Below are 22,582 nucleotides of genomic sequence, written 5' to 3' on the forward strand. Positions count from 1 at the left end.
AGGACAGACCCTTGGGGGACCCCAGTAGTTGCCTCTCTCCACTCTGAAAACTGACCGTTTATTCCTACCCTTTGTTTCCTGTCTTGTAACCAGTTCTCAGTCCATGAAAGGCCCTTCCCTCTGATCCCCTGAGAACTCACTTTCCTTAAGAGCCTTTGCTGAGGGACCTTGCACAGACACCCAGCCCCTTGTGTTACCTTTGCGTTCCTGGGACTCTGTCTCGCCAGCATCTTTCCTTGCGGGAGAGCCTCTCGCCTCAGGATCACCTGGCTGGGTGTGAGACTCAGCACCGTCAGACCTGCACACAACAGTTACTCTCGTCAGTGTCCCCGTCCTTTACCCAGGGGCACAGCACCTCACTGGGGTGGGGGAAGGGAGAGGAGCAAACACCTAATAGCCACGATACAAATGGCTAACGCGGGACATGGGATTGAGCAGAGATGTGGCCAAATCATGGAAAATTCTACAATTTCTTCCCTCGTTTGCTTTCCAGACTCACAGACCTTCCTGCCGACATTAACCTGCTGCGCTAGCAAAGCAAAGTGACTCCAGATTGCAGAGGGAAACCCGGGATCTAACCCCAGCGCTGTCCCACGCTGCCGAGCTCTCTGTACGCTGGGGCGTGTGTGGAACAGGGATCTTCCCCCAGAGACCCCCCCGCATCCCAGGGAATTTCACAAACTCACCTTTGCCTCGGGCCCTCTGTGTGCACCTGGAAGGGAAGAGAAACAACAACGCTCAGCTCCCGCCCTGCAGCGAGGTTCCCACGAGACGCGGTGCCGATGGATCTCTGCCCGGCGGACTGTAAAGCCGGGTCTGAGACCTCCCCCGGCTCCGCTCACACGAGAATTGTGTCTGAGACGGGTGTTAGGAGGAGTTTGGGAACGAGACGCTCTATGGACCTGGACATGGCCTGGCCAGGCCTGCGGGCGGCTCTGAGCCCAGCCAGCCAGACACCGCTGCCTCCCGCCGGCCTGGGTGTGGGAAGGGCTCTCGGCAGCCTCTGCCCGGCTGCCCTCACTGGACAGACTGTCCCCCCGGCTCAGCCCCAGCCGCTCCCACGGGCTCTCAGGGGCAGAGGGACCTGGGGAGTCTCCGGTGTTCCCAGTGGGAGCTGCTCAGCGCGAGCTCTTGGGAACATCTGGCCAGATGGTGGATAAAGGGCAGCCTGTGGCCTGTGCTGGGTGCGTCGCCTCTTCTGGTCAGCCTGGACTAAGGCAGGGTCTGTGTGTGTGTGTATGTGTGTGCGTTCATATCTGTGTGTGTGTGTGTGTGTGTGTGTGTGTGTGTGAGAGAGAGAGAGAGAGGTGTGTATGTGTGCGCGTGCACCCACTAGCCATTTCAGGTGAGACACACACACACCCTGCCCACTCTCTGCTGGGCCCTTTTGTGCTTCCTCACTTTGCTGCTCTTGCAATGGGAAATTCTCATTCAGACGGAGCAGACGGGATCCTGTTTGTGTGTCAGCTGCTCCTCGCTGAGTCCCTGGGGCTTCCCCTGTGACGTAGTGGGGGTACTTGCTGGGCTGTGGTGACCCCTGCTGTCTGGAGCAAGACCCAGCAGGGAAAACCTCGCTAGGCAGAGGTAATGCCAAACTTGTTGAACCAGATAAACCCCCATGGAGAGGAACAAAGGAAGGTGGAGGCTGCCCTGGCTGGGGGGCAGGGCTGGAAGGGAATTTAGTTAGAGTGGCTGGCTGGGAGCATGGAGGAGACAGCCTAGGGAAAGGGGCTGGAGTTTAGGGGCCCAGTCTCCCCCATCTCAAGGGGGCCTGAGGCATCCTAGCCCAGCTCTGTGACCAGATTACATCTGTGCTGTGCTGTATCCTGGAGAGGCAATAAACTTCCTCTATTCCACCGGCTGGTGCAGTCTGTTTGTGCCATTTCGGGCTGCAGGGGACGGGGGACCCCCAACGCGCCGTCACATCCCCCTTTACAGCATTTTGTCTAGAAAGGCCCCTTTACCTTTAAAAGTGTCGCTACGTTGTCAGTGAGTATCTGCAGCCTCTGATGCTCCTCTTCTCGCTCACTCTGGGGAAGGTACGTCCAGTCCGTGCTCACAAGCTGGTGCAGTTTCTGGTAGCCGGACTCAATTCCCTCCAGGTGCTTTCGTATTACTTCCTTCAGGCACAGAAGTTAAAATGAAAACTCCACCGAGCGATGGCAGGGAGGGTCAGCGGCAGCCAGCCAGTGAGTGGGGGGTCAGTCGCCTTTCTCTGGCTGGGCAGAGCTGATTCCTGGGCTAAGCACCCTTCTTGCAGGAGACAATAAAGCCTCTTTCTGCAGTGAAACCTGGAAAAACAGAATCCCCCTCCCGGAGCCCTGGGCTGCACCACAGGCCTGATTGGAAGCGAGGTCACATGCAGGGGACCATACGGCACGGTCTGGCCAGGACAGACCCATTTTGAAGCTCTGTCCTGAACATCGTGACTCCCTCCACCCAAACTGGGCATTTTCCCCATTCATTTATACGGGCTGATCATCAGCCAGCAAGAGCAAATGGACAAATGCTCAGTTTTGAAAACAAACAAACAAACAAACAAACAAACAAACAAACAAACAAAAACAGAAGTGGGGATGCACCTCGTGGGGTATGGAGGAACATGTGGGGATTGGGGGCGAGTGCCAATATCAGCCCCACTCTGGAGGGAGGGCTGAGGACAGTGGCTGAGGCTGGCTGGCCCCACAGCCGTCTCCCTCCATAATGGGGTGATACAATTTAGAAGGGCCAGAGACCCTGCAGAACGGGAATTCATTTACAGATTTGACACAGCCTGAGTCTGAGCAAAGACATTCACTGGCTGGTGCACTGCAAAGCCAATTTCCCCTGCCTTTAACATCTGCATTTTCACAGCACAAGCTATGAATGAGACACAGCCAGGCCTTTTAGCCTCATTAACACGAGTCCTACCATTGACAGGTAACTGCTTTGGCTGTTCTATATACTTTGGATTTGGTCATTTCCACTCCAACCCTTCTGATGAAGTGGGAAGAGCTCGTACTGAAAAACAACCACTCCTGTCTGCTTCTTTCTGCCCCTCTGGGCCCAGCGGCTGGGCAGGAGCAGTAGGCGCCTTTCCCATGTTTTACGAGGTGGTTTGGCAGGGAAGGGAGTGTACGAACACCTGGAAGGGTTCATGGCCTGTCCAGCAGCACAGCGTGTCTGTGCTTTCCAGCAGTGAGTGGCAGGGGGGGCTGGGCACACGCATGTGGGTCTCTCACTGCACAGTGAAATGCGGCACCAGCTGAGTGGCTCTAACCATGCCGGGGCTTGGAGAATTAATCCCTTCTCCAGAGCAAGTGGCCAAGGGAAGCATCACCCGAATGGAAGTCAAAAGAGTCTCAAACCAGAGCCCTGCCAGAGCGTCCTACCCACAGCGCAGACCTGCAGGGCTCTTACGGGTGTTACTGGTGCAGCCTCACCACACAGGTGTGACAGAGGGAAATCTCACGGGTCCCCGGCCATCGCCAGGGAACACAAGGCCAGTGCGACAGAGGGAAATCTCACGGCCCCCCGGCCATCGCCAGGGGACACAAGGCCAATGCGACAGAGGGATATCTCACGCCCCCCCCCGGCCATCGCCAGGGAACACAAGGCCAGTGCGACAGAGGGAAATCTCACGGCCCCCCCGGCCATCGCCAGGGGACACAAGGCCAGTGCGACAGAGGGAAATCTCACGGCCCCCCCGGCCATCACCAGGGAACACAAGGCCAGTGCGACAGAGGGAAATCTCACGGCCCCCCCGGCCATCGCCAGGGAACACAAGGCCAGTGCGACAGAGGGAAATCTCACGGCCCCTTGGCCATCGCCAGGGGACACAAGGCCAGTGCGACAGAGGGAAATCTCACGGCCCCCCGGCCATCGCCAGGGGACACAAGGCCAGTGCGACAGAGGGAAATCTCACGCCCCCCCGGCCATCGCCAGGGAACACAAGGCCAGTGCGACAGAGGGAAATCTCACGGCCCCCCGGCCATCGCCAGGGGACACAAGGCCAGTGCGACAGAGGGAAATCTCACGGCTCCCCGGCCATCGCCAGGGAACACAAGGCCAGTGAGACAGAGGGAAATCTCACGGCCCCCCGGCCATCGCCAGGGGACACAAGGCCAGTGCGACAGAGGGAAATCTCACGGCCCCCCGGCCATCGCCAGGGAACACAAGGCCAGTGCGACAGAGGGAAATCTCACGGCCCCCCGGCCATCGCCAGGGAACACAAGGCCAGTGCGACAGAGGGAAATCTCACGGCACCCCCCGGCCATCGCCAGGTAACACAAGGCCAGTGCGACAGAGGGAAATCTCACGGCCCCCCGGCCATCGCCAGGGGACACAAGGCCAGTGCGACAGAGGGAAATCTCACGGCCCCCCGGCCATCGCCAGGGGACACAAGGCCAGTGCGACAGAGGGAAATCTCACGGCCCCCCGGCCATCGCCAGGGAACACAAGGCCAGTGCGACAGAGGGAAATCTCACGGCCCCCCGGCCATCGCCAGGGAACACAAGGCCAGTGCGACAGAGGGAAATCTCACGGCCCCCCGGCCATCACCAGGGAACACAAGGCCAGTGAGACAGAGGGAAATCTCACGGCCCCCCGGCCATCGCCAGGGAACACAAGGCCAGTGCGACAGAGGGAAATCTCACGGCTCCCCGGCCATCGCCAGGGAACACAAGGCCAGTGAGACAGAGGGAAATCTCACGGCCCCCCGGCCATCGCCAGGGCACACAAGGCCAGTGCGACAGAGGGAAATCTCACGGCCCCCCGGCCATCGCCAGGGGACACAAGGCCAGTGCGACAGTGGGAAATCTCACGGCCCCCCGGCCATCGCCAGGGGACACAAGGCCAGTGCGACAGAGGGAAATCTCACGGCCCCCCGGCCATCGCCAGGGAACACAAGGCCAGTGCGACAGAGGGAAATCTCACGGCCCCCCGGCCATCGCCAGGGAACACAAGGCCAGTGCGACAGAGGGAAATCTCACGGCCCCCCGGCCATCGCCAGGGAACACAAGGCCAGTGCGACAGAGGGAAATCTCACGGCCCCCCGGCCATCGCCAGGGAACACAAGGCCAGTGCGACAGAGGGAAATCTCACGCCCCCCCGGTCATCGCCAGGGAACACAAGGCCAGTGTGACAGAGGGAAATCTCACGGCCCCCCGGCCATCGCCAGGGGACACAAGGCCAGTGCGACGGAGGGAAATCTCACGGCCCCCCGGCCATCGCCAGGGAACACAAGGCCAGTGCGACGGAGGGAAATCTCACGGCCCCCCGGCCATCGCCAGGGAACACAAGGCCAGTGTGACGGAGGGAAATCTCACGGCCCCCCGGCCATCGCCAGGGAACACAAGGCCAGTGCGACGGAGGGAAATCTCACGGCCCCCCCGGCCATCGCCAGGGAACACAAGGCCAGTGCGACAGAGGGAAATCTCACGGCCCCCCGGCCATCGCCAGAGAACACAAGGCCAGTGCGACAGAGGGAAATCTCACGGCCCCCCGGCCATCGCCAGGGAACACAAGGCCAGTGAGACAGAGGGAAATCTCACGGCTCCCCGGCCATCGCCAGGGGACACAAGGCCAGTGTGACAGAGGGAAATCTCACGGCCCCCCGGCCATCGCCAGGGCACACAAGGCCAGTGTGACAGAGGGAAATCTCACGGCCCCCCGGCCATCGCCAGGGAACACAAGGCCAGTGAGACAGAGGGAAATCTCACAGCCCCCGGCCATCGCCAGGGGAACACAAGGCCAGTGCGACAGAGGGAAATCTCACGGCCCCCCGGCCATCGCCAGGGAACACAAGGCCAGTGCGACAGAGGGAAATCTCACGGCCCCCCGGCCATCGCCAGGGAACACAAGGCCAGTGCGACAGAGGGAAATCTCACGGCCCCCCGGCCATCGCCAGGGGACACAAGGCCAGTGCGACAGAGGGAAATCTCACGGCCCCCCGGCCATCGCCAGGGAACACAAGGCCAGTGCGACAGAGGGAAATCTCACGGCACCCCCCGGCCATCGCCAGGTAACACAAGGCCAGTGCGACAGAGGGAAATCTCACGGCCCCCCCGGCCATCGCCAGGGAACACAAGGCCAGTGCGACAGAGGGAAATCTCACGGCCACCCGGCCATCGCCAGGGAAAACAAGGCCAGTGCGACATAGGGAAATCTCACGGACCCCCGGCCATCGCCAGGGAACACAAGGCCAGTGCGACAGAGGGAAATCTCACGCCCCCCCGGTCATCGCCAGGGAACACAAGGCCAGTGCGACAGAGGGAAATCTCACGGCCACCCGGCCATCGCCAGGGAAAACAAGGCCAGTGCGACATAGGGAAATCTCACGGACCCCCGGCCATCGCCAGGGAACACAAGGCCAGTGCGACAGAGGGAAATCTCACGGCCCCCCGGCCATCGCCAGGGAGCACAAGGCCAGTGCGACAGAGGGAAATCTCACGGCCCCCCGGCCATCGCCAGGTAACACAAGGCCAGTGCGACAGAGGGAAATCTCACGGCCCCCGGCCATCACCAGGGAACACAAGGCCAGTGCGACAGAGGGAAATCTCACGCCCCCCGGCCATCGCCAGGGAGCACAAGGCCAGTGCGACAGAGGGAAATCTCACGGCCCCCGGCCATCGCCAGGGAACACAAGGCCAGTGCGACAGAGGGAAATCTCACGCCCCCCGGCCATCGCCAGGGAGCACAAGGCCAGTGCGACAGAGGGAAATCTCACGGCCCCCCGGCCATCGCCAGGGAGCACAAGGCCAGTGTGACAGAGGGAAATCTCACACCCCCCCGGCCATCGCCAGGGAACACAAGGCCAGTGCGACAGAGGGAAATCTCACGGCCCCCCGGCCATCGCCAGGGAGCACAAGGCCAGTGCAACAGAGGGAAATCTCACGGCCCCCCGGCCATCGCCAGGGAGCACAAGGCCAGTGCGACTCCCCAAGGTCAAACCGCAAGTTGGGGACAGACCCCAGGAATCCTCAGTCGGTCGCACACGCTGAATCCCCAGGACTCGTTGCCTCCCTGGTAACCAACCCCTCCCCCCCCGCACCTGACACACACACACACCTTTCTGTGCGTGACGGGAATCACCGGTTGGGTAAAGGAACTGTTTACATGCGGACATGTAGCCCTTCATACGAAACCAGGTGGTTTGGAGGAACTTTAATGAACAAAGACAAATAACGGTGCCTACCCTGTGATCCTGGACAGCCTCCTCCACGGGAGCCACGTTGTGGGCGCGGTGAGCCCGGGACTCCCTGCACACCACACAGATGAGGGTCTGATCCTCTGTGCAGTAGAGTTGCAAAGGTTGTCGGTGTCTCTCGCACAGGTTCCCTCCGCTCGGATCTTCCACTATTTGTGACCTTAAGAACCCCACAATGTTCTTCAGCTCCCGGTTGGGCCGTAAGTGTCTCTCTTGAAGTTTCTCGTTGCACTGAGGACAGGCGACGTCTCCGTCTCCCTGGCAGTGCCGGGCGATACATTCCCGGCAGAAGCTGTGTCCACACTCACTCGTCACAGGGTCCCAGAATAACTCCAGACAGATGGGACAAGTGAGTTCTTCTTTAAGTTTCTTTACAGGCTCCGCAGCCGCCATGGTGCTTTCCAGGAGGGGATGAACAAGTTCCTGCCTCCCTCACCTACCTCCTAACGTGTCCGTCTGGCGGCAGGAAGGTGCCTCGCCCCTCAGGTATCGTGTCAGTCCAAAGGGCCTTGCTGCGTTTTATTGCTCCAGGAAGCCAGAGACGGAACAGAGACCTTTGGCCTCTCAGGAACAGAGAGAAGCTTCTCTCTGCACCCCCCAGCCCGCCTCCCCGCAGGCAATAAGGGAGCCGCTCAGTGGTCCCCTCTGCAAAAGGCCCATCTCACCCCCACTGGCACTGACAGGGCCCTGGCTGCCCCCGTCTGGGAGGTAAAAGCCATTTGGAGCCGCGCCCCAGAGAGCCTGCGAGGGCCCCTCCCGACCAGCCCCTCCACTCGGCTTCTCTCCCGTCTGGAATCTCCCAAGCCCCCTGGTCTCCTGCCCCCCACGGACCTTTTCTCTCTGCCGTGGGGCCTGGGGAGACGAGGGTTTTATTGCAGAAGGGGGAGGGAGCAGCGAGGGGCGAGGACGGTCTGGGGGGGGATTTGACCAAGTGAAAGTGATCTCGAAATGGCAGCATTTGTGATTCTAAGGAAGGGGCGGAGGGAAAACTGTAGAACCGAGGTCGTGGGCCCCCCCCCCCCAGCCCTGCTGCTGCTGCTGCTGCCCTGGCTCCCTCCAGGTAACCTGGGCCTGCCCTGGGCTCTCGTTGCTGCCCCGACTCCAGCCCTGACCGTGGGCTGATTCCTGGCTGCTGACTCCTGTTCTCACCACTAGGCCAGACCACCCCCATCCCAGTAACTGATACCGACGTCCGCCAGTGAATCCCAGCCTAGGTGCCCCCTCAATCTAGAGGCACCCAAATGCCTTTGAACATCTGCCCTTAGCCGAGCACCCAGGTGGTTAAGGAAAACGCTGGAGGGGCTGGACAAGGGGCCTTTCCGAGGCAGGTCGGGCTTTGACTCTGCCTTGGGGGACATGGGGAAGAGCTGCAGGCCTGGGTCTGGGAGCAGAGCCCTGGCACTTCCTGTGTATGACACCCAGAAAATGTCAGTAACGAGCCAAAGTCACAGGGTTAATCATTGAACAAACCGTCGTTCGACCTGGCTTCAAACGTTGCCCCAAGCCGTTAATTCCACTCCCAGCAAATATGAAACCGATCTAGTCTCAGGGATGAGACGGAGCCGCCAGGGCACCAGAGCACCAACGGCCGGGCAGGGCTGTGACCAGGGCTCCCGCTAAGAGTTTCCATCCTTGGGCTGGTTGAATTTTCTTTTGGGGGGGGTTGAAATTTATTATGGGCAACACCAATAGTGAGGTGGTGGGGGGGTGTGCACCCCCCAGGACACGCCACACTAGTAAATATCAGTGTGTATGTTCCATAGTCCATAGAAGCGGTGGGAAATGTATTAAAACAAGGGGCCCTTAGCAGGGAGCAATGCTTCTGATTGGTTAATAGGAAACTCAACTGAACAGAAAATTAGCACTGCCCGGGGCTGATGACGAGGGTTGTGTCGACGAAAGCTCATGATCAGGACTCGACAAATTAGTCCATCTACTGTGGTGGGGGAGGGGGGTGAATGCAAGAACAACAAGGGACAATGTGGCCGAGTCTGAGGGTATAATTATTTGGGGTGTTTATTGATCCGAGCAGCTTCCCAAGGGCTTCTTAGGCCTTAGCGTGACTGTGAGGCTCTGTCACACAGAAGGGCCCCGGGGCTGGGGCAGGCGCTGCCCAGGGGCTGGGATGTTGGGAACTCGGCCTGGCTAACACGGCTGAGAACAGAGCGCGGGAACAGTCACACACGGGCCCCCGGGGGATGGGCAGGATGGGACCCAACAGGCCTTTCCCACCCCTGCAGCCCCGTCTTCAGAGGCAGGTGATGGGGCAAAGGCAGTAGCCACTGACACAGCTGCCCACCAAGGTTCCCTCTAATCCTTCCCAGCAATGTGTGGAATAAATATTTACATGCACTGAGGCATGTGCACCACTTGGTCAGGTGGCATTTGAATCTCTCCAGAGCAGAAGCACAAGCGCCCGGCTCTCAGGAAACGCTGCAGCTCCCCCCTCCCACCAACACAGAACCGAGTCACTCCCAGATCCGTGTGCTCAGGGCGGGAGCAAACGCATCTCTCTGCGATCGAAAGGGACTTTGTGCCGAGCAAGGGGAGCGGCTCCGGGCTGTAAAACGTTTATCGCCTGGCGCAGGAGACGTTAGGTCCCCTGGGGTCAGAGTCCCCTTTTCCTTGCTATAATCAGAGGTATCAATATTTTACAACCCCCAATATTTGCTGATTACAGCGAAGGTGGCTTAGGTGGAGAAGGTCCTGTCACAGCTCTAGAGCTGCCTGGGGGGGGGTGCTAAAGGGAGGGGTCTGTAACAGCAGGACTTGCACAAGGGACACTGACCCCCCCCCCCCCCAGTGAGGCTCTGTCTACACTACGGAGTTTTTCTGATGAAACTCACGGAGCGTCCGCACCTGCGGCGCGTTTTTGCACAAGAGGATGTAAAGAGCAGAGGGGTTTTGACAAGGGGTGTCCCTCTTTCTGCGTGGAAGAAGCCTTTTTGCAGAAGAACTCTTGCAGAGAAAGGCGTGTGGACGGGGAAGAGGGTGTTTTGCACGGAAAGAGCGTTTAGAGCGCCTGCTGCCTAGAGTGACGTAGCCTATTGGCCTGTGCACCATCACACAGACACCCAGCGCGCTGCCAGGGAAATGCAATTTCCCACCCAATGCCCTACGGCCGCAGTGCGCCAGACTCCAGCCCTGAACAGCCCCTGGCTACTGGCCCTGCGAAAACATTTCCTGGAGGGTAGGTGCGTGAAATCCAGGACCTCTATGGCCGCGTTCTCTGAAATGCCTCCAGTTCCCCGAGCAGGCGGGTCGGCAGGCAGAGTCCAGAGTCTCACTGAGCGGAGGAGACGACGGTGAAGGGAGGAGGGGATCAGATTTATTAGGAACTGGGAACCCTTTTGGGATGGGGGGGCCCTACGCACACGAAGGACGGGCTCCCCCTAAACCACAATGGAACCAGCCTGCCGGCACTGCACAGTAAGAAGCTTGCAGAGCAGTTTTTAAACCAACAATACAAGGGGACTAATTTAGCTACAACTACTCCAGAGGGAGACCCTGGAGTCGCTGTGGAGAGCTCTCTGCAAACACCCACTCCATGGGCAGAGACGTCACAAAAGCAACAGCCTGTTAGGAATCATTTCAAATGGCTTGGAGAATGAGACAGAGAAGATCTCATTGCCTCTCTATCACACCACGGGACGCCCATATCTTGAATCCTGCGCAGAGATGTGGTCGCCTCATCGCAAAAAAGATCTATTGGAATTGGAAAAGGTTCAGAAAAGGGAACAGAGATGCGGAGGGGCTTGGAACGGGTCCCATATGAAGAGAGATTAAAATGACAGGAACTTTTTATCTTCAGAAAGAGAAGATGAAGTGGGGATTTGATAGAGTCTAGAAATCGTGACTGATGTGGAGAAAGTGAATAAGGAAAAGTTGTTTACTTGTTCCCATAATAGAAGAACTAGGGGTCACCCAATGAAATTAATAGGCAACAGGTTTAAAAGTTTTTCTTCACTCAGCACACTGTCAACCTGTGGAACTCCTTGCCGGAGGATGTTGTGAAGACCAGGACTTGAACAGGGTTCCAAACTGAGCTAGATAAATTCATGGAGGTTTGGTCCATCGATGGCTGTTAGCCAGGATGGGCAGAGCCGGTGTCCCTGGCCTTTGTATGTCAGAGGCGGGGAATGGGCGACAGGGGAGGGGTCACTGGATGGTTCCCTGTTCGGTTCCCTCCCTCTGGGGCACCTGGCATTGGCCACTGTCGGCCGACAGGACACTGGGCTGGATGGACCTTTGGTCTGACCCCGTCTGGCTGCCCTTGTGTCCTTATGCCCAAGCTGCCGGCAGGAGGCAGCCCCTGCGAGGAGGAATGCTGCGTCTCCATTGGCAGGGCCACGCGGGAATGACAGAATTCCAGGAAAAGAATCGTCCGGGACACGTGAAAATCACTTTCCCGGAGCTTCGTGGCCCCCTACTGGAGGGATCGGAAACATGCCCCCGGCCCGTCCAGCTCATCAGTCGGTGCCACATGCCAACGTCTTTCTGGCCGACCTGGAACAGCGTTTCCTCCGCCCCGCCCCCCAGCACGTGACTCTACTTACCCCACATCGGTGACATCTCCATTGCATGGACCCAGGGGAAGGAGACCCTGGAAGAATTCCCCAGGGATCTGAACAACTTCCCCCCCATCCCCCTCAGCCTGGGCCAGTCCCCACAGGAGAGCCACGTCCTGGACACGCCAGTGCACGGACACGACAGACCCATTTCCACCCCCTCTGCCGGAAACCCACCGACCGCTGCACCGACCTTCACGCCTCCAGCTTCCGGCCAGACACATTTCTCAGTCTGTCGTGTAGCGCCAGGCCTGGGATACAACCGGATTTGCTCCAGTCCCACCGACAGGGACAGACACCCACAGGGTCTCTACAGAGCATCCCGCACACTGAGCTACCCCCCGGAGCAGTGAACACACAGAGCGACAGAGCCAGACGCGCCCCCCGACACGAACTGCTCCTAGACAGACCCCAAAGAGAGACCCACAGAATTCCACGTGTCACCCCCACCGCCCCCACGTAACTCCCAGCGCAGTGTCCAGATCTGCACCCCAGCCTGGAAAATGGCCCCTCGCTCTCCCAGGCCTCGGGGACAGGCCCATCCTCGCCTACAGACACCCCCAAACCTCAGACAAATTCTCCCCAGGACCCGCCCCACACACCTCCCCCGTATTCATCCAGGAACCCAGCCCCGCGACCAGCCTGGCACTTGCAGCCACGTTTGTGCCAGGCAATGGGATGAGAACACCAAGAACCTGCAGAGCCCGACAGCCCCGAGGCCTGGAGCACCAGCGGCTTCTGGCTGGAAGGGCCTGCGGTGGGGGAGGGATGAAAGTGCCGACCGTCTCCACCAGACCCGGCTCCCCGCTCGAGTCCCCCGCCCTCCCCCCCCCGGAGAGCTGTCCCGGTGGAGCTGGGAGCAGGGTGCAGACGGGCAGAGCACCGGCCTGGCCCAACGCAGGGGTGGGGGAGTGAGGCCCGGCCTGCTCTCAGGGGGGACAAGGGTGCCCAGGTCAGCCCCTTGCTCTGAAATCAGCCCCGGCTCTGACAAACTAGCCCCCTCCCCACAGCTGAGGACGGATCATCGACCCCTTTAGCATCACAGCAGGGAGCTGAGGTCAGCGCCAACCAACAGTCCTTCCGGAAACCCTCGGATTGACTGTGCAGTGCTGCTGTTACACAGCCCCACCCCAGAGCTGGCTGCATCTCAGCACGGAGCAGGGGATCCTGACTGTGCGGTGCTGCTGTCACACAGCCCCACCCCAGAGCTGGCTGCATCTCAGCACGGAGCAGGGGATCCTGACTGTGCATTGCTGCTGTTACACGGCCCCACCCCAGAGCTGGCTGCATCTCAGCACGGAGCAGGGGATCCTGACTGTGCGGTGCTGCTGTTACACAGCCCCACCCCAGAGCTGGCTGCATCTCAGCACGGAGCAGGGGATCCTGACTGTGCAGTGCTGCTGTTACACAGCCCCACCCCAGAGCTGGCTGCATCTCAGCACGGAGCAGGGGATCCTGACTGTGCAGTGCTGCTGTTACACAGCCCCACGCCAGAGCTGGCTGCATCTCAGCACGGAGCAGGGGATCCCTGAGTGTGCAGTGCTGCTGTTACACAGCCCCACCCCAGAGCTGGCTGCATCTCAGCACGGAGCAGGGGATCCTGACTGTGCAGTGCTGCTGTTACACAGCCCCACCCCAGAGCTGGCTGCATCTCAGCACGGAGCAGGGGATCCCTGAGTGTGCAGTGCTGCTGTTACACGGCCCCACCCCAGAGCTGGCTGCATCTCAGCACGGAGCAGGGGATCCTGACTGTGCAGTGCTGCTGTTACAGGTGACTAGGTGTGGGGCTCATTAGCCCTGTTGCCTCTCAGTGGGGCAGGCGGGTGTTGGGGGAATATTTGGGGCTATTATGGGGCAGGCGGGTGGGGGGAATATTTGGGGATATTGTGGGGCAGGCGGGTGAGGGGATATTTGGGACTATAGTGGGGCAGGCGGGTGAGGGGATATTTGGGGCTATAGTGGGGCAGGCGGGTGAGGGGATATTTGGGGCTATAGTGGGGCAGGCGGGTGTTGGGGGGATATTTGGGGCTATAGTGGGGCAGGCGGGTGTGCGAGTGTAATGGGGTCGACTCACCAGCGTGGTGCCCTCAGCGAGGCGCCGTGGGGAATTAGGTGGCTGTGTCGACGAGCGCCCTCTGTTCACTGGTGTCTCCCCCACGTCCTCCATCGGTTCGGTTTTGTCTTCAGGGCACCGCCCTCCGGCCCTGCCCCCTCCGGTCTCTGTCTGCCCCCCCTTCCGGGGGGGGTTCTTCCTTCACTGCTCTCCAGGGCCCTCCCTGCTCCCTGGGACCCCCAGTGCTTCTGCCCAGGACCCCGGTTCCCCTGCACCCTCCAGGCCTCAGTGCCCCTGCCAGTCCCTCTCTCCCCTGTGTCCAGGCAGGCTCAGTCCCTGCCGGCCACTGCTCCCTGGCCGAGGGTGGGGACCGGCTCCCTCTGCCTCCCAGGCGGCCTCCTGCCCCTCCGGCTTCAGGCCTGGCAGCCTGGGGCTTCCCCCGCCCCAGCCTCCCGCGTCTGCCTCCCGCAGCCCTAGGGCCTCAGGCCTGCTAGCCCGGGTTGTCCAGCCCAAAGCCGCCCCAGCCCTGCCCTCTGCCAGGAAGCCTCTTGCTCCCCCAGCCGTCCGGTCCCTGCTGCCCTCGCCCAGAGCCACAGGCAGGTCTCCGCTCCCTCCTGCTTCCAGGAGTCCCGTTAGAGCCTCCAGCTGGGCTTCCCTGACCCCTCTCAGCCCTTAAAGGGCCAGTGCAGGGCCACACCTGCCACAGGGCCCCGCCGGGTCTGAGACGTGGCGCCGGCCGGCCAATCAGCGCGCACAGCGGGGCACATGCAGGTCCCATCCCCGCGGGAAAGAGACTCAGGCAGCGCCACCCGTGGGGGGCAGGGCTATGGGGCACCTGCCTGGGGGCTGGGATGCCCCCTCATGGGGGGGAGGGGCTGCTGCTGGCAGGTGACCGCGGATGGGGCAGATCGGGGCAGCCCAGTACACACAGGTATGGCCGGACTGCCGCCCCTGGAAATGTGCCGCCCCCAGGACGTGCTTGCTGTGCCGAGAGCCGGCCCTGGGTGGCCCATCCCCGCAGCGCGGCACCGGCGTCGTGTCCTGAGTCCCTGCTAAGCCGTGTGGCCAGGCCGTCCAGACACGCCCCAGAGAGGAGAGACGCTTGGGAGCTGCCAGCCGTTCCCAGGCTTTGTTCAGCCCTAAATGGCCAGTGTCCGATCTGCAAACCAACGGTCGCGCTGCAGTTTCTCTGTGAAGTCTAATTAAATCAGCACAGTCCTGCGGTGCGGACGGGCAGGTCACAGACATCTCCCCCCTAACATAAAACTCCCTCCCCCCCCACACACCCCAAGCTTTATTTTGCTTGGAGCTGGGGAAGAAAAGAGACATTGGGCTGCACTGACTGTGCAGTGCTGCTGTTACACAGCCCTACCCCAGAGCTGGCTGCATCTCAGCCCGGAGCAGGGGGGGACTTCAGCCAGAGAAACGTCTCAGTGGTCACAGCTGCCTGCTGCGCCTGCCTAGGATCCGGGAGGCGACTGGAGAAAAGTTCCCGCGGGCGGGGGAGGAGGCAGGTCAGGCCCCTGGCTGCCGACTGAGACTGGAGCGACCAGGCGCTGAGCAGAGCCCAGCACGAGCGACTCGGCGCAGGGGGATCTGGAAAGGTCACTGAACACTGGGCCAGAGCAACGCGCTGGGTGCGGGCTGGGCGACCCGGCCCGGCCCTTGTGGCACAGGAGGAGCCGTGTGACCACACACCCATTGGTTTTATGTGACTGATCCTGTGAGTCGTGTGACACCATCCTGCACCAGGTGAGCGGCTGCTTCCAGCGCTGCAGAGGATGCAGCAATAGACGACGGGAGCCAGTAGAGATTAGTGTCAAAATAGCGACGTTTTATATTGGTACAAAAACACACACAGGCAATTTTAAACAAATATTTTGGGGGAAAAAAAACCAAACACCCCCCCAACCCTTCATCAAAAGAGCAGAACTTATAAAGAGTTAAAAACATTCAAGCTAAATTCAGACCAACTATGGCATTGTGTATGTGTGACATTGTGTATGTGTGTGTGACATTGTGTATGTGTATGTGTGACATTGTGTATGTGTGACATTGTGTATGCGACATTGTGTATGTGTGACAGTGTGTATGTGTATGTGACATTGTGTATGTGTATGCGACATTGTGTATGTGACAGTGTATGCGACATTGTGAAAGTCTGAATGTTGCCTGTGGTGACGTGGTCGGGTCCTGCAGTTACCCCTGATGCCACAGTCAGTGTCAGGCCATGGGGGGCAGCTGCCAGAGGACTGTTAGGATCTATACAAGTAACACAGTGTCTACAGTACTACTGCACCAGCGTAGGTACAATGAGCATGGCTCTATACCAGGCATGGAGGTGTTGTTGTTACGCTGACACAGCAGAGGGCTGACATGAGCGGGAGACAAATTCAAGTTCAGACACTCGCACCCCTCGGCTGCAGAGAGGACGGGTGAGTTCCGTGTATTCCAGCCCCTCCTCTCCGCAGCTGCTGCAGGCTGAGACACCGGCCAGCGCTTGCTCTCTGCTGCTGCTACGTCTGATGCTAATTCTCATTATCTTTCCTCTTCTTTGCTGGATGCTGCTGTTCCTCTCCTGCTGCTTCACTTCCGCTGCCCATCGCTGCTCCTGCAACATCACAGGGGGAGGTTACGTCACGTACCCCAGCTCCAGGGGAAACCCTTGCTCCCCGCAGACTCTGTGTGGCCGTTCACTGCCCCAGTGCGGCCCCACTCGATCTAGGGCTGAGCCCCAAACCCTGCTCCAGGATCTCAGCTCCAGGAATGATCAGCCAGAAATAAGGCCCCACGACGGAGTCTGATCTCCCCGATCTCGCAATGCCGGTGGGGGGAGCCGGTAAAATGGGACTAGAATCCCCCCCCCCGCCCAACAGAAACAGCTGCCCCATTTCCTCTTCACTGCCTTGGGCGTCCTGCCCCACAGCCACAGCTAACGTGAATTGCACCCGAACGCCAGACACAGCTGATCCCCCTGGCACACGGGTGGGTTTGTGAGGGCACCGGGGGGCCCTGCTTCCCAGAGAGGGGCACGGCCGGGGGGGGCATGAGGGATCATGGGCCACCCCCCCCAATTTTTGTGGGTGCCCAGCTGCCCTGAGGGGCTCGCTCTGCTCAGCCTGCCAGAGGAGAGGGTGGGGGCTCCTCCCCCCCACAGCAGCCCCCCGATCCTGAGGCTGTAGTTCTGCAGCCAGGCACGGCCCCCTGGGTCACAGCGCCCGGCTGTTCCTGTCTGGCTGTGAGTGCTCCCCCCTCCCCAGCGCCAGCAGCCCAGGTACCTCTGCCGGCCGGAGAGTGAGCGAAGGGAACTGCCTTCCAGGTGCACATGTGTGTGTGTGTGTGTGTGTGTGTGCGTGCCCTGTGCTTCACCCTCCTCCCCCCATGTACCGCTCACACGACGTCTGTGCTTGGCCGGGCATCTCCCCTGCTGAGCGCTAGGCAGAGTAGGGAGCACGTGGCAGCCAGACGGACTCACTGCTGCAGCGCTAAGTCCAGGCCCTGAACCCCACAGACAGACACTCCCGCAGGGCAGGGCCCCTCTTACCTTCCTCCTCGCTGCTCGCAGAGCTGCCATCTGAACTGCTCCAATCAGGTATCTCTGGTGGCGTCGGGAGCGGCCAGTCTTCAGCCCTAAACACAAGATTTACTGTCGTCACTCCCTTCTCCTTCACCCAGGGCCCATCAGTTACAAGGGGAGGGACGGGGCATGTAAACGCCTGGCCCAGGGACTGCACAGGGACATGAGAACAGCCACACCGGGTCAGACCAATGGTACCTATAGCCCATCCCCCCCCGTGACTGTCTCCTGAAGCTCTGGTGCTGACACTGTCTTCTGCCTCTCCCCCACCCCACACCCTTCCCTTTCCCCTCCCAGTTTCTGGCAACTACAGATTCAGGGTCTTACTGAACATGGGATCCCTCCCTGCCCACCCTGGCTAATCCCCCTTTAAAAGATCCCCAGGTGGCTGTCTTGTCACAGACCAATTCTACAAGCCAAATACCCGGAGAAGGGTTGGAATGACAATTCATCCACACATTTAATTCTCAACCCTGTGGCCTCAGTGGAGATAACGGTTGGCTGGGACATTATCAGCCAAACAAACAATGAAGGTGCCAACAGCTCTTGGTCTGTGTAGGGTCTTGCACTGGTACCCTTGCTCTCTAATTGCTACCCTGTGATCCTTATCTGCTTCTTCTAACTGTCCAATCTGTAGGTGCTTATAGATTGCCAGCTCTGCCTCTTTGGTTTTCCCTTGATATTTTCATACTCTCTGCTCCTGGTTTCCCGCCCCCCCTTCTCCTATTTATTTTGGGTCTTGACATCCTAAACTCAATACTCAGGTCATCTGAAGCAGTGGGCTGTGCCCACGAAAGCTCAGGATCCCATCTACATTGTTTTGTTAGTCTGTAAAGTGCTACTAGACCGTTTGTTGTTGTTTAAGTTTCTCTCTGAAAACGGTTATCCAGCCAGTTATGCACCCACCTATGTTGTAGTTTCCTAGTTTATTGATAAGAAGATAATGCGACACCATACCGATGCCTTACTAAAATCTAGGTCCCATGTCCCCTCTTATCCCTTATCGACGAGAAAGCTATCCGATTGGTTGGACATGATTTGTTCTTTACATCCATGCTGGCTCTTCCCTACCACTCTATGACCTATTTATACTTCATTTCAAAGAATTTCCCAGGTGTGGAAGTTAAATTTACAAATCTGTAATTGCCAGGATCATCGCTGGAGCCCTCTTTCAAAATCAGCCTCACATTAGCTGCCTCAAGTCCTCGTGTACAAAGGCTTCTTTCAGCACTGGGGTGCACACGACAGTTAGGAATTACAGAATGACTAACTTCCTGATCGTCATTGCCATTCATAAAATAATCACATTTTCCTGTTACCAACGTGCCTCTAGAAAGCTTCTTTTCAAATTCTTCTTTGCCCTGCCTGATTGTACCGACACACTCGTCCTGCCAGAGTTCACGCTGTTCTCATCACCGATTGCCTCTGCTTGGCTCTGTCGCCCTCTGGCCTTCTTACGGGTCCTCCTATTGCCTGTTCCGACTGGGCAGATAACGGCTCACAAGCCGTCGCGCATGGTGTCTAGGAATTCTCTGGGAGACGACTCCCAGCGGCTCAGGGAATTTCTAGCCTGTCTCCCGTCTCCTCCCTCCCCCTCACTCTGCCCCTTTCCTGGTGACTCAAATAACGACAGATCAGCGACACCCGGCAGGTCTGGGGAGCAGGGGAGGGTCGTTTGCTCTTCACACCCCAGCGCCCCTCAAACACTCACCTTTTCCTGATTTCCTGTACAGCCACCTGGGGAAGAGACACAGGAGACGATCAGCTGCCCGTGTGGAAGAGAATCTCAGTCCCGGGGGGGTTTTACACTCAGCCCCACAAACAGCATTTCCCATTTGATCCTCGACCCTCCCGCACAAGCCACCCGCTGTCATGGGACACGGGGCCTCTGGCCAAGCAGGCTGGGGGAGGGGCAGAGCCCAGCTCCCCGCTCTGGCCAGCCCCAGACATCGCCCTGTGGGGCAGGGCAGCCTGCCCAGCACCCCCCTCTGGGGCTGAATGGGGCCTGCCCAGCTCCCCACCCCTCACACACAGCTGCTCCGGCAGCCCCGGGTCCCCAGCGCTCTGCTCCTTTCCTCAAGTCTCCAGTGGAGCAGCAGGTACAGTGGGATGGCTCACGGGGAGGGAATGGGAAGAGCCGGGGGGAGGGGGGGGAAGACCCTGGGGTGGGCAGAGTGGGGGGAGTCCCCTGCATTTTTGCATAAAGCAGCCCCAGGACCCAGCTCTCCGTGAGCATCCCGTGTGCAGCAACTCTGGCCCCTCCCCATCCCGTCCTGCCCGGTTCGTGACCCAGCCCTGGTCTCACTGCTCAGGCCAGTGTCGTTAGGGACAAAATCCCCCCCAGACCCTCCATTTCCAGTGGGGGTGACCACGGGGCCCTTTATCGGTGCCAGGTTCCCGGGCCCAGGCCGGAAGCCCCCGTCTTACAGGGCCCAGGCCTGGAGGGACCTTCCCCTGCAGCTGGTGTAAGAGGCAGAAGAGACCAAAGGCCAAGGGAGCCCTGTGGGCTGCAGTTACAGCCTCACCGCCGAGGAACCACAGACCCCAGAGATGTGACCTCCCCGTGGGCAGAGGGGAAGAGCTTCTGCAGTGAGACCTTTCATTGGTCCCTGAACAGCCAGGCTCAGGGGCGATGCAGGGACACTCGAGTGAGGAAGGACAGAGCCTCGCTTCTTCCATCATGTGGTACCAAAAATGTATCAGATCCTGTGCGTGTGTGTGTGTGTGTGTGTGCGTGTGTAGGCGTGTGCGTATGTGATGATGTGCGTGTGTTTGCGTGTGATGGGGTGTGTACATCTCGCACTAAGGAGCAGGGAGCTGCCCTGGCCCAGCTGGGCAGGCTCCAAGGGGAAGCTGGGTATAAAAGCCCAGGGAGCCGCTCAGTCAGGGTTGGCCGCTGGAGGGGAAGGAGCTCGGGCCGGAGCCCCTGAACAGCCCCTGCAGTCGCCACCCCAGCCCCAGCGAGCATCTGACGAAGTGGGTCTTTGCCCACAAAAGCTCATGCTCCAACACTTCAGTTAGTCTATAAGGTGCCTCAGGACTCCTCGCCACTTTTGCAGATTCAGACTAACACAGTGACCCCTCTGATCTTTAAACTCTGTTCTAGTCCTAGCCTTCACAGCCTCCTCTGGCAAGGAGTTCCACAGGTTGACTACACGCTGTGTGAAGAACTTTCTTTTATTAGTTTTAAACCTGCTCCCCATTAATTTCATTTAGTGTCCTTGTCACATTACCGAATTGGAGGGAAGCAGCCAGATCGCTGCTGCACCCCTAGGTGGGGGTGTTGGCCCCAGAAATTGGTATAAAAGGGAGCCATGTGGGGTATTGAATGGGAGCTTATTGTTTGTTTGTTGATCTTAGGTACGCTATTTATGTGAGTGTATAATGTCTGTGTGTGTAGGTAGGAATCTGTAATCTGTGTGGAAGCTGAATATTTCTGTGAATGTGGTTAAGCATGGCTATGGACAGGCTGATTAGCCAGGCCCTGTGGGACAATGGCACTTGATGGTCCAAGGACACACCCAAAGAATGGGGGCTGTCACCTGAGGGCAGCCAGCAGGAAACACAGAGATTGGCCTCTGACCAGGTGACTTGCTGCATACCAGAAGAGGCCAGGAAAGGGGTATAAAGAGGCCATGTGATCGATGCCATTTTGTCTTCAGCTCAGCACTTCATCCCAGAGGCAGCACTGCAGGGATTGAAGAGCCCGGAAGACCTGTGAACCCATCCTGATCGTAGGATGTGCAATAAGGACTTTTAAACCAGCAGCTGTAACATCTCTGCTAGAGCCTGCATCGAGGACTGGGAGATTCGGTGCATGTAACGTACTGTACTTTAATAACCTTACTCTCAGGCTTTTCTTTCTTGTAATAATAAACCTTTAGATATAGATTCTAAAGGATTGGCCCAGCGTGATTTGTGGGCAAGGTCCAGAGGGTAAATTGACCAGGGATCTGTGGCTGGTTTCTTGGAACCGGACAGAACTTGTTCGGGGTAGGTGGGATTGGGTGCTAGGACCCCCCCCCACCTGTGTATAGGCCCGGGGCCATCTGGGGCACGGATATTGCTGGGGTGTCGGAGGGGTTTTGCTCGGGAGGCTTCAGGCAGGCAGCTGAAGCGCTCTGTGGGACTGGTTTGTGGCCTGTTTGGAGAGGTCACCAGTCTGGGGGCTGTAAGGAGCCCCGGATTTGAGCAATTCGCCCTGAGCGGATGCCCTCAGCTGTGCCCAGACACGGCCCGGTCCGTCACAGTCCTCTAGTTCTTCTATTTAGGGAACTAATTAATAACTTTTCTTTATCGGCCCTTGTGACGTAGTGGGGGTACCTGGCTGGTTTCTATGCTGCTGGCTCTGGGGTAACCCCCACTGGCTGCCGTGGGTACCAGGACTCAGCAAAACAGGATGAGTCATTATGCAAACGAGTATGGCCAGACACCCCCCCATGGAGAGGAACAAAGGAAGGTGGAGGCTGCCCTGGCTGGGGGGCAGGGCTGGAAGAGGGTTAGTTAGTTGCTGGCTGGGAGCATGGAGGAGACAGCCTATGGAAAGGGGCTGGAGTTTAGGGGCCCAGTCTCCCCCATCTCAAGGGGGGGGCTGAGGCATCCTAGCCCAGCGCTGTGACCAGATTACATCTGTGCTGTGCTGTATCCTGGAGAGGCAATAAACTTCCTCTATTCCACCGGCTGGTGCAGTCTGTTTGTGCCATTTCGGGGTGCAAGAGACGGGGGACCCCCAACGCGCCGTCACAGCCCTCTCCACACCACTCATGATTTTACAGACCTCTATCATATCCCCCCTCAGTCTCCTCTTTTCCAAACTGAAAAGTCCCAGTCGCTTTAGCCTCTCTTCATAGGGGACCCGTTCCAAACCCCTCATCATTTTAGTTGCCCTTTTCTGAACCCTTTCCAAGGCCAAAATATCTTTTTTGAGGTGAGGAGACCACATCTGTACACCGTATTCCAGATGTGGGCGTACCATAGTTTTATACAGGGGCAGTAAGATATTCTGGGTCTTATTTTCTATCCCTTTCCTAATAATTCCTAGCATCCTATTTGCCTTTTTGACCGCCGCTGCACACTGCGTGGAAGTTTTCAGAGAACTGTCCACGATAACTCCAAGATCTCTTTCCTGATTTGTCGTAGCCAAATTAGCCCCCATCATACTGTACGTATAGTTGGGGTTATTTTTCCCGATGTGCATT

The 22,582-nt window shown here is 58.7% G+C and overlaps 2 protein-coding genes across 2 annotated transcripts in view; both read right to left on the bottom strand.

Moving 5' to 3' along the window:
• Positions 1–22,582, bottom strand: part of LOC142823182 (butyrophilin subfamily 2 member A2-like) — a 147,200-nt gene that overhangs the window by 29,514 nt on the left and 95,104 nt on the right. The window lies entirely within an intron of this gene.
• Positions 482–8,172, bottom strand: LOC149523135 (zinc finger protein RFP-like). Its single transcript, XM_089771425.1, has 3 exons — positions 7,175–8,172; positions 1,965–2,120; positions 482–712 (listed from the first exon to the last, which is right to left on the bottom strand). Exons 1-3 carry the CDS (start codon positions 7,577–7,579, stop codon positions 683–685), a joined length of 591 nt encoding a protein of 196 aa, XP_089627551.1. The 5' UTR covers positions 7,580–8,172; the 3' UTR covers positions 482–682.

The sequence above is a fragment of the Pelodiscus sinensis genome, chromosome 19, assembly GCF_052426305.1.
Source record: "Pelodiscus sinensis isolate ZL-2025 chromosome 19, ASM5242630v1, whole genome shotgun sequence".
NCBI classification, from domain to species: Eukaryota; Metazoa; Chordata; order Testudines; family Trionychidae; genus Pelodiscus; species Pelodiscus sinensis.